Source organism: Phodopus roborovskii, unplaced genomic scaffold (assembly GCF_943737965.1).
Source record: "Phodopus roborovskii unplaced genomic scaffold, PHOROB, whole genome shotgun sequence".
Lineage (NCBI taxonomy): Eukaryota > Metazoa > Chordata > Mammalia > Rodentia > Cricetidae > Phodopus > Phodopus roborovskii.
In genome coordinates, this window is record NW_026126469.1 from 23,043,606 (window position 1) to 23,062,811 (window position 19,206).

Here is a 19,206-nt window from a genome sequence, read left to right on the forward strand (position 1 = left end):
GGGTGCCCTGGTCTGTCCTCCATGGGCACCTACCATCACAGACATAGATACACATACACATAAGTAAAAATTATAAAAAAAAATTTTAAGAGGCTAATTGTAGCCTTTTTTTTTTTGGTCTCTTCTGTTGTTATACTTTAGAAGGGCAATGATAATCATGAACATAGTTTTCCATAAAGGTTATATATAAAATGAGTGTAATTTTAGTCCGAGAACTTGACATATACATTATGTAAACAAAAAGCCACTGTTGTGTTAATTTGTATGTATTGAGGACTACGAAATATTTGACTTCCTTAGCACGGTGTATTTGGTGTCAGGAAGGGTCCCTGCTCTACTTTGAGTGTTAGATACATATTTAAGCAAATGTTGATCTTTTGACCATTGGAATTAAAATATATCCCATTTTGGTTCCTAGCATATTGTTCCCAAAGCTTTCATTCTCTTTGTCACGGTAATTTGTACAGGCTTAGAAGAAACTGGGTGAGAAGTGTTTTATAGAAGAGATGAGCGGCAAGGCACATTTCTAAATCAAGTTAGACACACTAAGTGAGCAGAGCAGCTATAACAAATAGTAGAGGGCTAAGCAGCACATACTTGTGGTAAAGGGATGAACAGTAATAACTCCTGAAAGTCCCAGCTGAGCTGTGTAATTGGACAAACTATAGATGTGGCATTTAGATTTGTTGTTCTCATAATTCTGCAGGTTATTGCTAGTTAACTTCACGTTGTCTTTTTTTCTTTCTTTTATTGAGATAATGTCTTGCTGGACCAGACATCTGTCATCACCATGCCCAGCCCCTTTCTTTTCAATAAAGCAGTTTCAAAACCAGAGGGGAATGCATTTCAGATAGTTACTTAATGTTTGGAAAGATGTGGCCATTTGTCATGAAAAGACAAGTGGCAGGTCGGCAGTCTTGGATCCCTGTGTTCTGCAGTGGTCTCAGAAGACCTTTAGAGGGGTGGGTTCTGATGTCGCTGTGCAGCGATGAGCTGGGGACACACGGTGCCTCTTCTGACATACTTCTTTGTTTCTCTTATAGAATTTTCATCTCATTGATTATCACCTGGCAGGGTTCATCACAGTGATGCTTGCGAGGAGGCTGGTATGGGCCCTCATTTCAGAGGTACATTGGCTCATTCACGGTCTTGTGGGCATAGCTACTAGAATGGGATCAGACTCTAAATGTGAAATGACCAAGTATAATTTTAATATAGTTATAAATTGTTTCTGTGTGAGTTGTTCCAGTTCTTAAGAAGTTTTCCTACAGTGTTTAAAATTCAAATGTGAGGTATTTCAAGAGTATTATTTGAAATCTTAATTTGTAGAATTGTAGGATCTGAATTTATTCTAGCTTATAGATTTTTAAAAATGCAGTTGTGAACCACCATGTGGGTGCTGGGAATTGAACCCCTGTCTTCTGGAAGAGCAGCCAAGTGCTTTTAACTGCTGAGCCATCTCCAGCCCCACAATCTTTAATTTTAAAGTTCTAGTTTAAAACAGATAATGAATTACTTGCACATATGGTTTGTGTACCACTTGTGAAATTTCCTAACAAGAAACAATTTGAGTGTTTTGAAAAGACAGTGTTAAATTTTGGGTATGATTAATCTGAAAATTAGAACCTAAGCTTTAGTGGACAGAGGGGGTAAGAACTGCCACATAATGATCCTTTCAAAGCTTAATGTTATTGGTACAGTCAGCAGCTGGTTTCATTTGTCATATATGTGTGAATTTGGTAATGGAGGAAAATGTACTTTCATAAGTTCTACTATATTTAGCATGAAAATGATGGCCCAGACAAAAATGGTTACTTAGCCAAAGTGGTTAGTGATTTTTAATCTTGGACAATTATATTTCAGTGTGAAATTTTAAATGGATATTTGCTATAGTCACAGGTAACTGAAACTCAACTTTCTCTCTAAGTTTTTTTTTTTCTTTTAATGTGTATATGTATGTGTTTGTGTGAGTGCATGCCACATGCCCACATACTGGTGCCTATGCAGGCCAGAGGAGGGGTCAGATCTCTGGGAGCTGGAGTTGCAAGTGTTTGTGAGCCACGTGATGAGGGTGCTGGGGACCAAACTCTGGTCTTTTGGAAGAGCAGCAAGTCATCTCTCTAGCCCTAGCATTTTCCTCTAAAGCAGACTTAAAAGTCTGTATGTGTGGGTTCTAACTGGAGAACTATAGTTTTGTGAACACGGTAGTTGAACTTAACTGCAAAGCTGTGGTAGTAAGATTGCATTTTTTTTTTCCGCAGTGGGAAGCCTTTCACCAAGTTTGTTTCAGGTGATCAAAGTAGATACTGAGCTTGATGTGCTGGCACATGCCTGAAGTATCAGCACTTGGAGGAGAAGGCCGTGTGATCAGCAGTTTAAGACTATTCTTCTTATGTAGTGAGTTCAGGACCAGCCTTGGTAACACACTCAGAAAAGAAACAGAGTAAAAATAGATGCTCTTCGATTTATTTATTTGAGTGCTGGGTATGGAACCATGGCTTCATGCATAGCAGGCAGGTGCTGTGCAGTACACTGAGCTGTATTCCTAAGCACTATTTTTACTTGTTATTTTGGGATAGAGTTACCTACACTGGCCTTGAACTCACACTGTTGACCAGGCAAACCTTGAACTTTCTATTCTGCTTCAGTCTCCCAAGTAGCTAAGATTACAGGCCTGGCCTAGATGCCATCTGCATCTTCCACTCTCCCACTCCTCCCCCAACCCCGCCTTTATTTTATTTTTTTCTTACTAAATGCTTAGTTTGGATATTCCCAGAAACAAGTTTATTTAGAGCAGTTCCTTTGTTCTTTTGTTTTTAACTAAACAGGTTTTTGTTTTATTTTGTTTTATTCCTTCGGTTACTTAGAAATTGTAGTTGTTAGGTAGGTGTGGTAGTGCATGCCTGTGATGCCAGTATTTAGGAGGCATTGGCAAGGAAGGTGAGGAAGAAGGCTATCCTTGGGTACATAGTGAGCTTGAGGTCAGTCTAGGCTGCATGAATTTCTACGCATGTCAACTGGTTATGTCTTGTCTTTATGTGAAGCCTTAGTAACTGGGATTTCCCCTTGTTGCTTCAGAGACTTAAACCTGGAGCACTTACTGCTTTTATTGATGAGGTAATAATAATCAAGCAGCTTCTGCCCCTTGTTAGGAGTATGCGCTGTTTCCAAAGCTGCCTGCTATTCTTACTGGAAACAGGATGCTGAATTGAAACAGATTTTTAATCCAAAACTGAGATCTTTACTGTACATGAAGGAGTAATTACAGTATGTTCATATAATGGGGCAGTGTGTGGCTATTGGAAGGTGACAGTGTTTATGTGTTGATGTTAAGTAAGTGCAGAAGCACTGGGCTTTTAAACACAGTGGGTTTGTTGTTGTTTGGTTTGTTTGACAAAGTTCTTAATATGTGACCCTGCTTTGGACATATGGCTGTCTGCCTGTCTCATTCTCCTGAGTGCTGAGTTTAGAAGCTTGTACCATCATCCCTGGCTTTAAGACAGTGTTTAAAACAAGATGAGTAGAAGGAACAAAGTCTGTTTGCTGATGTGAAAAAAAATTGTCTCTGGGAGGATATGTAGACTGATGATGCCAGGCATCTGTTGGTGGCTGGGGACAATACCAGCACTTCACCACAAACACTGTGGTGTTTATCTTTTGTATCTGAGTGCTGTGGCTACTACCTATTCAAAAATTAGCTGTATCATAGTTCTCTCCTAAAATAACTAAATTAGATGGATAGAGCTCATCATAAAACATCTTTTCTGCCTTCCATTAAAATATGTTTGCCTTCTTTTGTTTTCTTATGCCACAGAAAGGATCCCTACCTGAGAAAGACCAGTCATTTTTAAGGACAGGCTGGAGGTAATTAATTCAGAAAGCTGAATACTGTCAGAAGGGATTACCTCTCTCCCTAGGTAGACTCTGTTTATTCACCTCCAGACCAAAACTGCTTCTTTACTTGCTCCACCAGAGTAAACAGAAATTCAATTTTCACCATTTGGAACCAACTCTCTTTAAACATTATTTCTCTAAGCAGGAAAATAGGGTATTTCATTGGGGAGATCTAAAAACAAAGCAGAAAATTAAAAATTATATTCCCATTATAAAGAACCAAATTCCTTCTAGTCATTGTATGTACATAAAAGTTTGGTGTGTGTGTGTGTGTGTGTGTGTGTGTGTCTGTCTGTCTGTGTGTGTGCGCGCGCGCGCATGTATGTGTTTGTGTTTATGTATTTTTCATGTGTTTTGAGAGCATTATCTATATATTTGTCACTTAAGTGTTATGAATAATTTTCTACCCTTTTCTTGGCCAGAGCTTCCTTTTCAGATCTCAGCTTAGATATAAATATCACTTTACAATGACATGGAGCTGAATACTGGACTTCTGCACACACTAGCTAAGAGACCTAGAGGGCTCCCACTACACTATAGCCATAGCCTATGTTTACTTTCTGTTTGGAGACAGGGTCACACTAAATTGCTCAGGCTGGCTTTGAACTCACTCTGAGCCCAAGCAAGCCCTCACCTTGCAGTCTTCCTGCTTCAGTATGTGGGATCACAGGTCTGCTCTACCAGGCCCTCAGTATTTCTGTTGAGCATCTTGCCATGTGCTCTCCTGGTAGCTCAGGTCTTTCCTGTAGCACTCATCATAACCATCATACTTCCATTGTTGAAGTTTAATACTTGCATTTCTTGACTGGGTAGGTTCCTAGAGCTGTTTTGTTTTGACTGCCTTGGTACTGGACCAGATAATAGGCTTTGTAACTTACATTACAGTGGTTAAGAGTTTGGGTTCTGGAATAAGGCAAAATTACTAAGGTATACAAATCCATTTTAGTTTTACTATACTGAAGCAGTCTTTTATTTGATGTAGTTTTTGAGACAGTCTTGCTATGTAGCCCAGCCTGGCCTTAAACTCATGATCTTCCTGTCTCAGCTCCTCAGTGTTGGGAACATTAGTATGTGCCACACTACCAGCTTGCCTTCTCTTAAATTTTATCTTTAAATTGAGAACGGAGGCGGTGGAGTAGCTCCAGTGGCTTAAATCACTTCCCAGGATTTGACACAGGAGGTCCATCAGTGTGGGGTGTGGACTCAGGTGTGAAAGGGAACCATTTTTTCTGCTATACTGAAAATATCTTGAGCCTTTACCACAGTTTGAGGCTTAACAGAGGTATGGTATTCATTTATTGCTATTTCACATTTTTAATTGCATATACTGTGTGTATCTACAGTGTGTGTGTATGTCTAAGCTTATGTACAAATGCTGTCATGTATTACAATGACAAAAAAAGATCTGAGAAATGCATTGCTGGAGTTTCTCATTGTATGAACATTGCATAATATACTTACACAAACTTGGATGGTGGCTGTCAGTCATCCCATGTGGTTCTTGATGTAGTTAAGAGTTGGTGCTGCCAGAGTTGTACTGTGTACTGTTCTACAATAAGCTTTTAAGGAGTAACATTAAGATAATGATAAAGTATGATATAAAATCTAGCTCCAATAGTTTTTATCAAACATTATTATATGTAACTATGTTATACTTTTATACAACTGAAAGTATAGTAGGTATGTTTGAATCAACATCAACACACAGACACACACACACACACAGACACACAGACACACACACACACACACACGGAACTGTGACATTCTCACTGCTCTGTCACTAGACAAGAGGAGTTTTAAAATCCATTTAGTGCTTTCTTCTTTAGAGATGAGGTCTTACTATGTTGCTCAGACTGATCTCAGTCTCCAGGGCTCAAATCTGCTTCCACTTCCCAAGTAGCTGAGATGAAGATATGCGATATGTAGCATACTACTCTCCCTTAATTTTATTCAACCACTACTATGTATTCAATCAATGGAAATGTTTTCCTGAGTATTAGTGTAGTATGTAGTACATACACACTATTAAGTTAACATATACTCACTAGTATGTTAAGTATATGTTAAGTACTAGGATCTGTAAACTAATGCATGGATGTAAAGGAGAGACTCAAAGTGCTATCCTGTCAGTGGGTATTGGTGACTGCAGATCATTTTTTAAACCTTTCTGGGTCCCAAGACTATTGTTTTGAGCTGGTACATTCCTTTAATCCCAAAGGAGGCTGAGACAGAAGGGTAATGGGTTTGAAATCAGCCTGGGCTACAAAGTAAGAGTCCCTATCTCCAAAAGAAGAAATGAAACAGAACAAACAAAAGGATTTGTATTTAGAGGTGAATGGGGGCCTGCTGATTTCCCTGCAGTTTATTGTGTCTTTGCTACATCATTTTAGAAAGCAAACAAATAAAAACCAATAAAACTCTTTTTAAGATTTACTTACTTATTATGTATGCAAGGTTCTGCCTTCATGTGTCTCTGCAGACCAGACGAGAACACCAGATTTCATTACAGATGGTTGTGAGCCACCAAGTGGTTGCTGGGATTGAAGTCAGGTCCTCTGGAAGATTAGCTAGTGTTCTTAACCACTGAGCCATGTCTCCAGCCCTAAAGCTTACTGTATGTAGATAGTTTTTAATATTTGGAATTAAAGAGGCATATTTGAGTGACTTCGATAAAAAGAATTGAATGTGATAATTCATTGTTTCCATGTGTGCAGAAGTTTAAAAGGAAATTCACAGTAATCTATCAAAGAAGATGTGATCACTTTGTGAAGCTTTAGTAGTTTATTAAATACTCATCTGAAAAAAATGCAGAAGTAAAGCTTTAAAAGGTAAATATCGAGGCCCTTGTTTTCTGGTAGGAAATTAGGAGAGAACAGTCAGTGCCTCTCCATCCTTTCTTCTTACAGTGCTGGTGTTGAACCTAAATCCCCACCTGAGCTGGTCTGCCTGGCCTTAGCTTGTTCTGAAGCTAGGCAGGTTTTAAATTTGTGGCCTTTCTGCCTCCACCTCCTACATGGCTGGAACTCCAGGCCCTGTCACCAGGCCCAGCACCTTTCCAGCTTGTTTGTACATAAAAATCACTTAGGTTGTTGAAACACTGATCCACTGGTTCAGAATCTTGTTGCATATTTCTGGACAATAAAGTTATTAGGTATTGATGCGTTTAGTAAGCAGTCTGGTACATTCTGATGAATGGGTCTGGGCCAGGTGTAAACGAGTGATACTTGTACCAATTCACAGGCGGTCTGCATGAGGGCTATACAGGAAAAGAAGGAAATAACAGTGCCTAGAGAAGTCAATTTTCAACTGTTAGGAAGGTAGGTGTGGATGGGGCAAAGTTTTTACTTTTTTTTGAGGCAGTTTAGTTTTCATTAAATCCAAGCTCTTACTCTGAGGCACAATACTGTTGAGTAGACCGTGTGTAAATGTATAAAATGCTTCTTTTGGTGTTCCCACACTTGCAGGCCACTAAGGCAGGTGCAGCGTCTATGATTCACTACACCGCTCTGATACTGGCTCGCTTGGTGCTGCTTACTCTGTGTGGATGGGTGCTTTGTTGGACCCTGGTTAATCTCTTCCGAAGCCACTCAGTCCTCAACCTCCTCTTCCTTGGCTATCCGTGAGTATTTTAGTTTCACATTTTATTAGCAAATCTTTTAGAAGTTATCAGTTATGCAAATGTTTAATGGAGGGGAAAATGAGATTTCTTCATCTATAAAGAAAGGATTTAGAAAATTAGAAAGCTAGTAGATAGGCTCACTATACAGTTTGTTTTCTAAACAAGGGTAGTTGGGGAAGCAGGTATAAACCAAGAGCATTCTGGGGTAAACCAGACACGTGGCTCTCCTCCCAGTGGAGACTATTTTAGTTAGTGCTGTTTGCCTAGTAAAGGTTTCTAATTTAGGAGGAATTCGATCATCAACATGGCTAGCAAATTTTTCATATAAATATATAGAGAAGCTTATGGCTTTAATCTTAGTACTTGGAAGGCAAAGGCCTGTGAATCTCTTTGAGTTCAAGACTAGCCAGGGCTACATGATGAAACATTATTTCATTCACGCCCCCCAAGTTTATTTATTCTCCATATCCTACACAATAGTAATAAACATGTACTTTAAACAAATCATAGGTTTAAATATATTTACCTTTTTATATTTTAAAACTTTTATAATCTACCTTTTATATAAGCATCAATTAAAAAGATGAGAACTTAGAATATTGAGTACGGGAATGACCACATCTTTTCCATTTATTCATGTTTCTTTTTTTCTTTTCTTTTTTTAAATCCACTTTCATTTCTTGCCTTCAGTTTTCAGTGTATTCTTAGTAAGTTAGTCCAAATTTGACAACTGTGGATCTTCATCATGTCTTGATTCTGGCCATTTGGCACTTGAGAGGAGGAGACGGGGGTGGGGGGGTAGGGGGGTGTCAGTTCAGGGTCATCCTGGGCTACGTACGTAGTTTGAGACCAAAATTTGAAGTGTTTGTGTTGTTGTTCCCTTCTTTAAAATCCTTCCTTGAGAAGCTGGAGAGATGGCTCAGTGATTAAGAGCACTGGCTGCTCTAGCAGAACTTACCTGGTGGTTCATAACCGTCTATATAGTTCAGTTTCAGGCAATCTGACACCCTTTTCTGACTCCAGGCACCACATACTCAGGCATCACATACATGCATGCAGGTAGATACACATTCATTCTTAAGAAATACATTAATAAATCCCAATTTAAAGAGTTCTCTATGGTCTGATGTTCTCTTCTGCTTCTCTCATCTTGTCCTAAATCAGTTTTTCGTTGTTATAGGACTTCACCACACACATCCTACCATGATATATATTTATTGCATGTGTGTGGAGATAAGCTGAGAATTGGGGCTCTCCTGATCTATCACCTGGGTTCATCTACAAACTCGGGAGTAATGGGTCATCAAATGCTAACCTCCTTTCTCCATGTCTCATCCTCTGACAGGCTAGCCTGGGTATGATTACATGAATTTGGCAGAGTCTCAAGAGAAGGAGTCTTGTGTACAGCCCATTTCAGCTTTCTGATTATACTATGTTGGCTGACATCGTAATTGGCCCAAACAAGCTACATTGTTGAGCTCAGAGTGTGATAGGAGTTGATCACCTAACCCACAGGATGAAGCCATGCAGTCACATAGGAAGTGTGAGATTACAAGGGAGGCTGAAGAGTTGGGGTCCCTATCATACTCTATTATACATTTAGTCTCTTACTGTCACTTCTAGATGTTCAGCTTGCATTTCAGCATTTTGTTTTGTTTAGTTTTTGAGTCCGGATTTCCTTGTGTAGCTCTGACAATCCTAGAACTCACTCTCTAAACCAGACTGACCTCAGACTCAGTGATCTTCCTGTCTCTGTCTCTCAAGTGCTGGGATTAAAGGCATGCACCAACCACTGCCCAGTGTGTTTCTGCAGTATTGAATTTAATGAAACTTGGAGCATCTTAATTTTGTTTGCAAAGATTTTTAAATAGTTTTTGTTTTTGTTTGAGACAGTGTCTCATTGTTTGGCTAAGGTTGGCCTCAGACTTTTGGCAGAATACTTGTTTTATGGTTCCAAGTGCAGAAGTGATTTTCTACCTGATATTTGTGCCTCTTGATCCCATCCTATCCCACCATCTCAGGGGCATGTTCACAGTGGTCTTGGAGCTACTACAAGCCATCCCTCTCAATTAGTAAATAGCTCATCCTTTTTCCCTACATAGAAAATTACAAACAAGTGTCATTTGTTAGTTTTGTTATTAAAATGAAATACTTGACATGCTTTTTATTCATATTTTTTATATCTGAATTGATATCAGTGAAATGACCATTTTATTTACAATATCTAGTTCATATCATGGCAGTTACCAAATGAAGACTTGGGGTACTTAAGTGCTTAAGGAGTCAATGGTTAAAAAAGTCTAAGATGTTCACATGGACAGTTGGGAGCTGTACACAGCCCATGCTAGATTTGTCTTAACATGTACGTTAAATATTAAACATAAAGCATTAGCGTTAAACCCTGAGTTTAATACATAGGATAAAAAGAGATGTCAAAATTCTCAAAAAATTCAGTTCTTTAATTTATTTCATTAATTTATGAAATATTTTCCGAGAGTCTTCAGTTTCATGAACTATTTCAGGCACCAGGTGCATCAGTTTTAAATTGCTTTGTAGAGTTTAAATTGGTAGTGAAGGAAAGTAATCCAAGAAAATACCATCACCAAATAATAAATCTATTAAACACACAAAGAGTGGTAAAGTCTGTGGAGAAAATAACAAGGAAATGAGGCAGGCAGTTATATGAAATAATTCAGTATTACACGATTCTACTTGGTTTTGTTATGTACTGTCCCTGCCCCAATAAGGTACTTCACAGTCCAGCTCCTTTACGTGCATGTACTATGCACACATCCACCCGTCTCTGAACAGTGCCTCTAGCAACCCTGACCCCCACTTACAGTCAGCTTCATATCCATCCTTCTCTGAGCAGTGCATCAAGGAGGTTTCTTCTCCTCTAACAACTATCAGATTTAGACAATTTCTTTTTAAATATATTCCCAACATAGAATGCAAAGACTGATCTGGACTGGTTTGGGGGTCAAACTGTCATAAAGTGAATTTTGGAGAGAAATTTTCTATTTGCCTACCGTATTACACAAATGAATAATTTAGAGTATGTAATTAAAATCAGATGCATTGTGGGAAGGGACATGCAAAGTAGCAAAATGATTATATGACCTAATCTGTTAACCAAAAGAGAGCTCCACCCTCATTACACTCCTTAGTAGCTAAAGTCATCCTCCTGAACTCCAGAAAAGAAATCCTGAACAGTAATCTGGGCCTAGGGTATCTGCATGAGCCTTTATTTCAGTTCTTTGAATTAGAGTTCAAGAACCTGGCAACACCCAGCTCAGACCCCGACCCTGGTAGTGAACATGTAGAAAATTTGCACTCTGGAAAACTGCACTCAATAGAAATGATTGTTTTTAGGTGTTTATGTGTTGTTGCTGGGCCTTTTCATGTGCTATCCTATTCTGCAGTGTATATATATTCTGCTTTTGTAAAAAAAAAAAAAAAAAAAAAAAAACAAAACAAAACAAAAAAAAAAACAGAAGCTCAGATCCCTTGAGGTTACATTCTCTTAGGTAGACCATGACATAGTTACATGATGTGTGAGATTCGTCTCATTTTCATATTCACTTTGTGTTGCAGGTTTGGTGTTTATGTTCCTCTCTGCTGTTTCCACCAAGATAGTAGAGCACATCTTCTCCTCACAGACTATGTGGTTCAGCACCAGGCAGTAGAGGAAGGTGCTTCGAATGTGGGCAGTCTGGCCAGATCCAAAGATTTCCTGTCCTTATTGCTGGAGTCTCTAAAAGAACAGTTTAATAATGCCACGCCCATCCCCACCCACAGCTGTCCCCTATCTCCCGATCTCATTCGCAATGAAGTAGAATGTTTGAAAGCAGATTTCAACCACAGAATCAAGGAAGTTCTCTTCAACTCTCTCTTCAGTGCCTACTACGTTGCATTTCTCCCGCTGTGTTTTGTGAAGGTAAGCAGGTGTCCTGCTGTCTGTACTCGCTGGATTTGTGTGTCAGTTACATAAACTGGGTATTTCTTGTTTAATTCCCCTTTTCTCTGTCTCCCCTTTGGCAGCCTGGATGGTGGAGTTCGGCTGCATCTGGAGTGCACTAATACCGCTCCTGGTTGGCGGATAGGTATTTTCATATATGTGATGCACCCCGTGGTAGCCCCCCCACCCCTTTCTTTCCTCTTTTTTTTTTTAATATGTTTTTTAAGTTTCTGGAAAAAATAAAGATTGACCTACAATAGAGTCATTACATAGCAGCTTAAGAGAAACAAGATTTCAATGAAGTTTAGCCTGCTGTGGTTCATATTCTAACAGGGTCATCTTGAATTTTACCTAACCTCTATCTAAACTCAATTTATTTCAATAGAAAAGATAAATGGTCTGGATATCACATGGGGCCAAGAGCTTTTGGAACGTTCTAGTGTCCTCCTGTCACCCGTTCAGAAGTACATCTGCAGCTGGACTGGCCCTTGAGAAACGCCAGTTCTTCCAAAAAGGAAGCACATAGAACATAATTGCTCTCCCTCCCAGCCCTAACTCGCACAGCCAGAAAGTCAGGTTGATTGTGGAGGACTCTGCTCCCGAAGTTTCTTCACGGACAGCAGGACAACCAGTGCATGTTGACTCAGAGTGGCATTTGTCTGCAGGGTGTATGTCCACACACCCTTCCTTGCCTCTGTTCACGCCAGTGCATGGATGTTTCTCTTCTGGTCTCTTCCAGAGCACCCAGTATTACGACATGCGCTGGTCATGTGAGCACCTCATCATGGTGTGGATCAATGCTTTTGTCATGCTCACCACTCAACTGCTGCCATCCAAATACTGCGATTTGCTACATAAATCAGCTGCTCACCTGGGCAAGTGGCAGAAGTTGGAACATGGGTTCTACAGCAATGCTCCACAGCACATGTGAGTAGGTTAGAGGGTAACCATGTAACCTTCTCTTCATGATACTGGTCATGTTTATATGCCTTGTTTGTTGTTCTCATTCTCAGCTTTAAATGTCGTTTGGTTTTTGTTTACATGTATGCTTGTCATCATACTAAAAAGAATACAGGGCATTAACTCATTTCCACCACCATTGCCAACTCCTTCTCAAGGGGCCCACATTTCAGCTGCCCGGTCACTCGAGTGCATTATACTCTGGGTTTTTCTTCCAGTCTTTACCCTGTGCCCAAATCCAAATGTATTTGGAGATATATATATATGTGTGTGTGTGTGTGTGTGTGTGTGTGTGTGTGTGTGTTTGTATATATGTACACAAATATGTAAAATATATGTACATATATTTTAAGCTATTTTGTAAGACTTACAGCTTGTGTTCTCATCTTCATTGCCACAGCTGAGTAGCTAGAATTTGCTGCTTTCGTCTTTTCTAATAAGTGCAGGTTTGGTGTAGTAATTTTCCTTGCTTATAATTCTTTCCTTTTTATTCCTAATTTCTGTACTGTTTCCTTGCTTCTTTTATACTCAAATGAGAACTGCCCCTGGCTCTGGTTGTGTATTGTTATTAGTCATTTCTTTGCATGGTTCAAAATGCCTTAACTCCCAAATGCTTTCATTCTGTCAATTCTGAGCCCACTATCATAACTGTCTCTCAGGCCTGGGCCATCTTCAAATATGGACCCTCTTCACCTTCCTCCCTTTTATAATTTAAATATTCCACAAATTTCATCTACCACTTTTCCCTCTCATTAAATGGAACAGATTGAGGTGACCTTCCCTTCCCCTCTCCCACCCTCAGAGTTCTCCCTTCAATTATCTGCCTTGATGTCTGATACAGATTAGCACAGGCCTTCAAGCCCAGGAACTGAAAGAGATTGATTGGGCCAGGCTGAAAAGAAACCTGAATGTGGGCAAAGGACAGATTTCAATAACAGTTGAAAGTACAATCCACAGTCCTAGTACTGTACATCTTCAGGCTACTGGTGGCACGTGGCCATGAGGTGTATCATCACCTTAATGCTGGTAAGTGTGAGCAAGGCTGGTGGAACATGTTCTCAACTGGGAAAGCTTCAGGGTGCTAGAATAATTTTTATTTTTTAACATATTTAAACTGCTGTCCCAGTTCTTATCCTAGGAAACTAACCTTTCCAAAATCAGGAAGTGATGAATTAACTTAGGTTTAAGTGAAACAAAATAAGTTTAATTTGAAGATCTGCAACTCCGTTACATTGATGCTGGAAAGAAAGAAGCTTTTCCTTCCCTAATTTCTTTTCTGTAGAGAAACCTCTATAGAAATGAACCAAGGAAGCGGTAAAGAGGAAAGTCTGTGTGTTAGTACTTGTATGTGTCTGTGTTCTACTGTATAGCTCCTCACATCTGTGAGACACTTGAATTATGTGATAAGCAAACCAGTCCTGTTTAGGGGTGTGATTACGCAGCACGTGTCTTCTAGTCTAGCAGTGCTGTTAATTTCTCTTTTGCTTTTGTGGTCATCGGCTTTCACTTCTTGTTTGTGTCCTCTTACTGCTCACTTGGGATCCAGATGACAGTTCACCCTCTTATACTTTGTTTTCTGGCCTGCTCATTCTCCCACACCTGTAAGTCCTTCAACACTGAGTTAACCATGTCACTTGATAGTTTCTGTATACTGTATAACAATGAAGTTATAACATATCCTTTCTAACTCTTAAAGAGCTTGGCTGTGGAATTACCAAATGTATGTTCAGAATTCAGGCAGATGAAGCATTGAATGCTTAATCTGATCTTCCATAGAAATATAGTTGGCCTTTCAAAACACTGTCTTCCCTAAGTCTCAGTATTCTAACAGTGCATTTCTTTCTCCCATAGTTGGTCAGAAAACACAATATGGCCTCAAGGGGTGTTGGTGCGGCACAGCAGATGTTTATATAGAGCCATGGGACCTTACAACGTGGCAGTGCCTTCAGATGTATCCCATGCCCGCTTTTATGTAAGTACCACCTTATTTTTTTAAGCATAAACTTAAAAGTGTTAGGAGGCCACTCTGTGTGTAAGCACCTAGCACGGAATGCCATGCATGATAGGAAGTTAATGCATGCTGATCATTGCTATTACTGTGACATTGGCCCTTGATCTTGAAAATGGCTTTGGAGAGGAAGCTTGGAGTCTGTATACTATTGCTCAAAACAAGCAGGCAATTACGTGATTTCCTTTTTCACCTGACAGTTTAATTTGGTAATAGTTTGATGTAGGGATGTTCTTCAGATATGTTGTCTCTGTGCCTGGCATGGTGGCATATTACTGTAATCCTACCACGTGGAAGGTGGAGATAGGAGGATCAGGAGCTCAAGGTCAGTCTTGCCTATATTGACTCTATCCAAAAACAAACAAACAAACAAACAAAGGTGATCTGTGCATCATAGTTAAAGTACTATTTAATACAGTGAGGGTTTCTGTGTGGAGAGTGTTCATAGTCATTTAAACCTGCCTGTTTGCCTAGGAGGCAGCTCACAGGAATCTTAGCCTCTGGGAAAGTAGGGACTGCAGGATCATGAGTTTCTAGGGCAGCCTTTGGCTACAGAGTAAGACACACACACACACACCTTTTTTTTTTTTAGACAGGGTTTTTCTTTTTTCTGTATTGCCTTGGAGCCTGTCCTGGAACTAGCTCTGTAGACCAAGCTGGACTTGAACTCACAGAAATCTGCCTGCCTCTGCCTCCCGAGTGCTGGGATTAGTAGCTGTACTTAAGAACCTTTCTAGAATCTGTTTCTAGATTACTAGTACAGTTAACTACACATGGCCATAGAATCTGAAATGGCTTTTCTTAATCTTTCTAGAAGAGTAATTCGGAGCCAGTTATATACACGGTGTTGCTGAATATCTTAATAAAATTTGCTAAAATTTTTCTTTCCCCTGAAGACTGCCCTGAGAAGCTGTGTGTCTTTGAGAGCAGCCAGGTAGTTTAGCTTTATTCTCACATTTAAACCCCTGAGACAGAAATTTCATCCAAATTATTTGTTTTTAGATGACATACCAGTATAGACCATATCTGTAAATGTAGGACTTGTGGTTATTTGTTATGTTGTAATCTGACTCCATATTCAGAGTGCTTTTTTATTATTTTTCTTTTTTTATTTCATTTTAGATTTCAACCACAGTTCTCCCTCCCACCCTTCTTCCTCCCACTGCCCCTTGCCTCCTGCCACCCTTCCCCCCACCTCCTCCCCAGCCCACTCCCAGTCTACTCCTTGTCAGTGGGTGAGGGCTCCCATGAGGAGTCAGCATAGTCTGTAGAGTGCATTTTTATTAATAACCTCCTTAGAGTGAAAAATTTGATGAGTGAAAATAAGAAGTCCCATTTCTTCTAATGCTTGCTCGTTTTCCAGTTTTCCTCTTTGCATGCCATTTTGTACTTGATTTTTCAATATTTGGGGGAAGGAAAACATGCTCGGCAAAAGTATATGGGGTATAGGATTTCAGTCAGTAGTCTTATTTGGTAAATAGTTTAAGGGAAAATTACGCCACTGTTGTGGCTTGATGAGGTGGCACATACCTGTAATCCTTCACTCACAGGCTAAGGGAAGAGTATTCTAGTGTCATCTAGCTGGGGCTACATATTAAAATCTCTTTGCAAAACAAAATGAAAGAAGTTATCATATTAATAGTTCAACTTGCAGTACTTTTCTCTCTTCACACTTGTCTAATCTTGGTGTTTATGTTTTTTTACATTAGGTCCTAAGCTAAGAGTGAATAACAATACTTTTTTTTTTTTTTTAAGATTTGTTTATTTATGTATAGTGTTCTGCCTGCATCTATTCTTGCACACCAGAAGAGGTTGCTAGATCTCATTGTAGATGGTTGTGAGCTACCATGTGCTTGCCTGGAATTGAACTCAGGACCTCTAGAAGAGCTCTTAACATCAGCCATCTCTTGAGCCCTAGCAGTATATTTTTAAATAGTTATGTTACTATTGCTTTGCAACTTTAATTTTTGGGTCTGTGTTACAAATATTTCCATATGTTCCTTTTACCAGTCTGGTTTTAGATAAACATACTTTGGAATGTCTTAGATAAAATAACATCTATGATACCTTGTTAGAAAAATCTTGCTAGGTGGTGGTGGTGGTACACGCCTTTAATCCCAGCACCCAGGAGGCAGAGGCAGGTGGATCTCTGAGTTCAAGGCCAGCCTGGTCTACAGAGTGCCTGGATAGGCTCCAAAGCTACACAGAGAAACCCTGTCTCAAAAACAAAAACAAAAAAAACAAAAAAAACAAAAAAAACAAAACAAAAAAAAAAAAAAAAAAAAACAAAAAAAAAAAAAGAAAGAAAGAAAGAAAGGAAAAAGAAAAATCTTATTGGGCATAATAATTTTTTGCATTTTAGGGGCATTGCAATAAAATTTATTTCATTGCTCATGAACAAAAAGGAGGTTTTTAGATTTATATAGCAAGAAATAGTTTGACAGTAAACATGCAGATCTACTTGGTATTGGTTATGTGAACTTACAGCTATGAAATTGTTTTAGGAAAATGAATTCAATAAATTTGCTTTTCCTGTGATATAACGTCTTTTTTTTTTTTTTTTTTTTTTTTTAAACTTTCTTACAGTTCCTGTTTCATCGACCGTTAAGGCTGTTGAACCTGCTTATCCTCATTGAGGGCAGTGTTGTATTCTACCAACTCTATTCCTTGCTGCGGTCAGAGAAGTGGAACCACACACTCTCCATGGCGCTCATCCTTTTCTGCAACTACTATGTTTTATTTAAGCTCCTCCGGGACAGAATAGTCTTAGGCAGGGCATACTCCTACCCCCTCAACAGTTACGAACTCAAGGCAAATTAAGCTGCCTGTCAACATGAGGGAGAACTCAGATAAAAATATTTTCATACGATCTATTTTTTTCTTGCGATTTTTATAAATATTTAAGATATTTTATATTTTGTATACTATTATGTTTTGAAAGTTGGGAAGGGTAAGGGATATTAAATGTATCCATAAACAAGGTGATGTTATCTTTCATGTGTTAGTATATTTGAATATTATACATGAGAGGATGCCCCTGCAGTAAAAGATTGACTTGTTTGTCTGGCTCTGGAGTAACATTCGCTTAGAAACATGTCTTGCATATTGCTTGACACATTGTCTTTGGTGTGTCTGTTTCCTTTCCAGTCTTTTTTGTTATCTTTAGTTCATCCCCTGGCCATAATTATTGCTGTAGAAAAGAGAGATGGATAGAGTTGCCTTCCAGCACCCAATACCCTTTAATTTAGCATTCTAAAAGTGCTGGGGTAACTACAGCAAAGTGGGTTCAAATCTTGGGTTGGGTACTCTTTGCTGCCACCTACTGGGAGGAGGCCGTTCTAGACTCCTGTCTTTAGTGACCTGTTTTTGTGATACTTTCAATTACTCTCGTCTGGTGTTCTGGGGATTGCTGTCATTTTGCCTGTTCTTTCATGACTTTTGCTTCCAAAGATTTGTCCTTTTACTCTTAGTTACATGTAATAGTGCTTTTCAAAGACAGGAAGTGTAGATCATGCGGGATCCAAGGAAGAGGATCAGTATAAATGCCCTGTCAGTCTCTAGGGCATGGGGAGATTGAAAATACCTAACCAATTGGGAGAATGGGCAAGCCCTGAACAAAACAGCCTCGGGTGCAGTCTAGCTGCTACCTCTTTACAGTAGCACTGTGTTTGGAGTTAAGAGGGGAGGAAAAATACGAGAAGTTGCTCCATGGTTCTCAGAATTTGACCTATATCCAAAATTTGTGTTTTCCATTTCATACTCAAAGACTGGAGATAGAGCTCAATGTTAATGTGTTTGTTTCATATGCATGAGCTTGAGTTTGTTCCCCAGCATTGCAAAATAAGTAAATAAATTTCATACTTCAGAGCCTTCATATTTGTGAGCATTAACCCTTTAGGTCACTACTGGCCATGGTTTTGGGAGTTGATGTACTTACAACTGACTGTTTTAGACCAAAAATAGACAGTCCTACTTTCTGGTCTGAGGAGCTTAGCTGCTTAGACTCTAAAGCGTTGGATGATACAAACGTGACTTAGGAAACAAAAAGCAATCTTATAATTCAAAAACTTAACTCTCGAAACAGTTCTTGAGGAAGAGTTCTCAAAAGGTTCTCAATAAAGGAAATGCATTCTAGGAATAGGTGTGTGCATAGCTGCCAACCTTCATGTTGCAACTAACCTTGGCTTTCTTAGTGGATACTGCTCCTAAAATTTGAATATTTGATAACCAGTCTTTACCATTCCACAATGTATGTTGTCCAGCAGGTGCTCTGTAGGCATTGGGGCTTAGCAGTAAGAAATGCAAGAGCTCACCCTGAAGGAATATGTTGAGCCAGTCAAATCAGCAAGGTTGTGTGTCATGTTGTGGTAGTAATGAAGTACAGGAGAGAGAAGTCAGGGCCTGAAAAGAAGTAGAGGAAGTGACACCAACTATTAGATGGCATCTTTGAGGAACGCCTTTGTTCTTTCCTTTTAGGAAAGGTCTCGCTTTCAAAGCTTTCCACTGTCAGTCTTTGGAATGATAATTATAGGTGTGTATCACCATGGTGATCTGAGGAGGCGACTGATCATTTATTTACCTATTTATCCATCCATCCATCCATCCATCCATCCATCCATCCATCCATCCATCCATCCATCCATCCATCCATCCAAGGCAGAGTTTCTCTGTGTAGCCCTGACTGTCCTGGAACTCACTCTGTACCAGACTGGCTTCAGACTCAGAGATCCATCTGCCTCTGCCTCCCAAGTGCTGGGATTAAAG

General features: G+C 39.4%; 1 protein-coding gene across 1 annotated transcript in view; it reads left to right on the plus strand.

Annotated features, from left to right (window-relative positions):
- Tmem39a (transmembrane protein 39A) overlaps positions 1 to 18,311 on the plus strand; it is a 29,103-nt gene extending 10,792 nt beyond the window's left edge. The window contains exons 4-9 of the mRNA XM_051191460.1: positions 1,044 to 1,127; positions 7,362 to 7,516; positions 11,111 to 11,453; positions 12,214 to 12,401; positions 14,286 to 14,406; positions 17,029 to 18,311. Coding sequence (XP_051047417.1) covers positions 1,044 to 1,127; positions 7,362 to 7,516; positions 11,111 to 11,453; positions 12,214 to 12,401; positions 14,286 to 14,406; positions 17,029 to 17,262 — 1,125 coding nt within the window. The 3' untranslated portion in view covers positions 17,263 to 18,311. The remainder of the gene's footprint in view (positions 1 to 1,043; positions 1,128 to 7,361; positions 7,517 to 11,110; positions 11,454 to 12,213; positions 12,402 to 14,285; positions 14,407 to 17,028) is intronic.
- Positions 18,312 to 19,206: the final 895 nt, after the last annotated feature.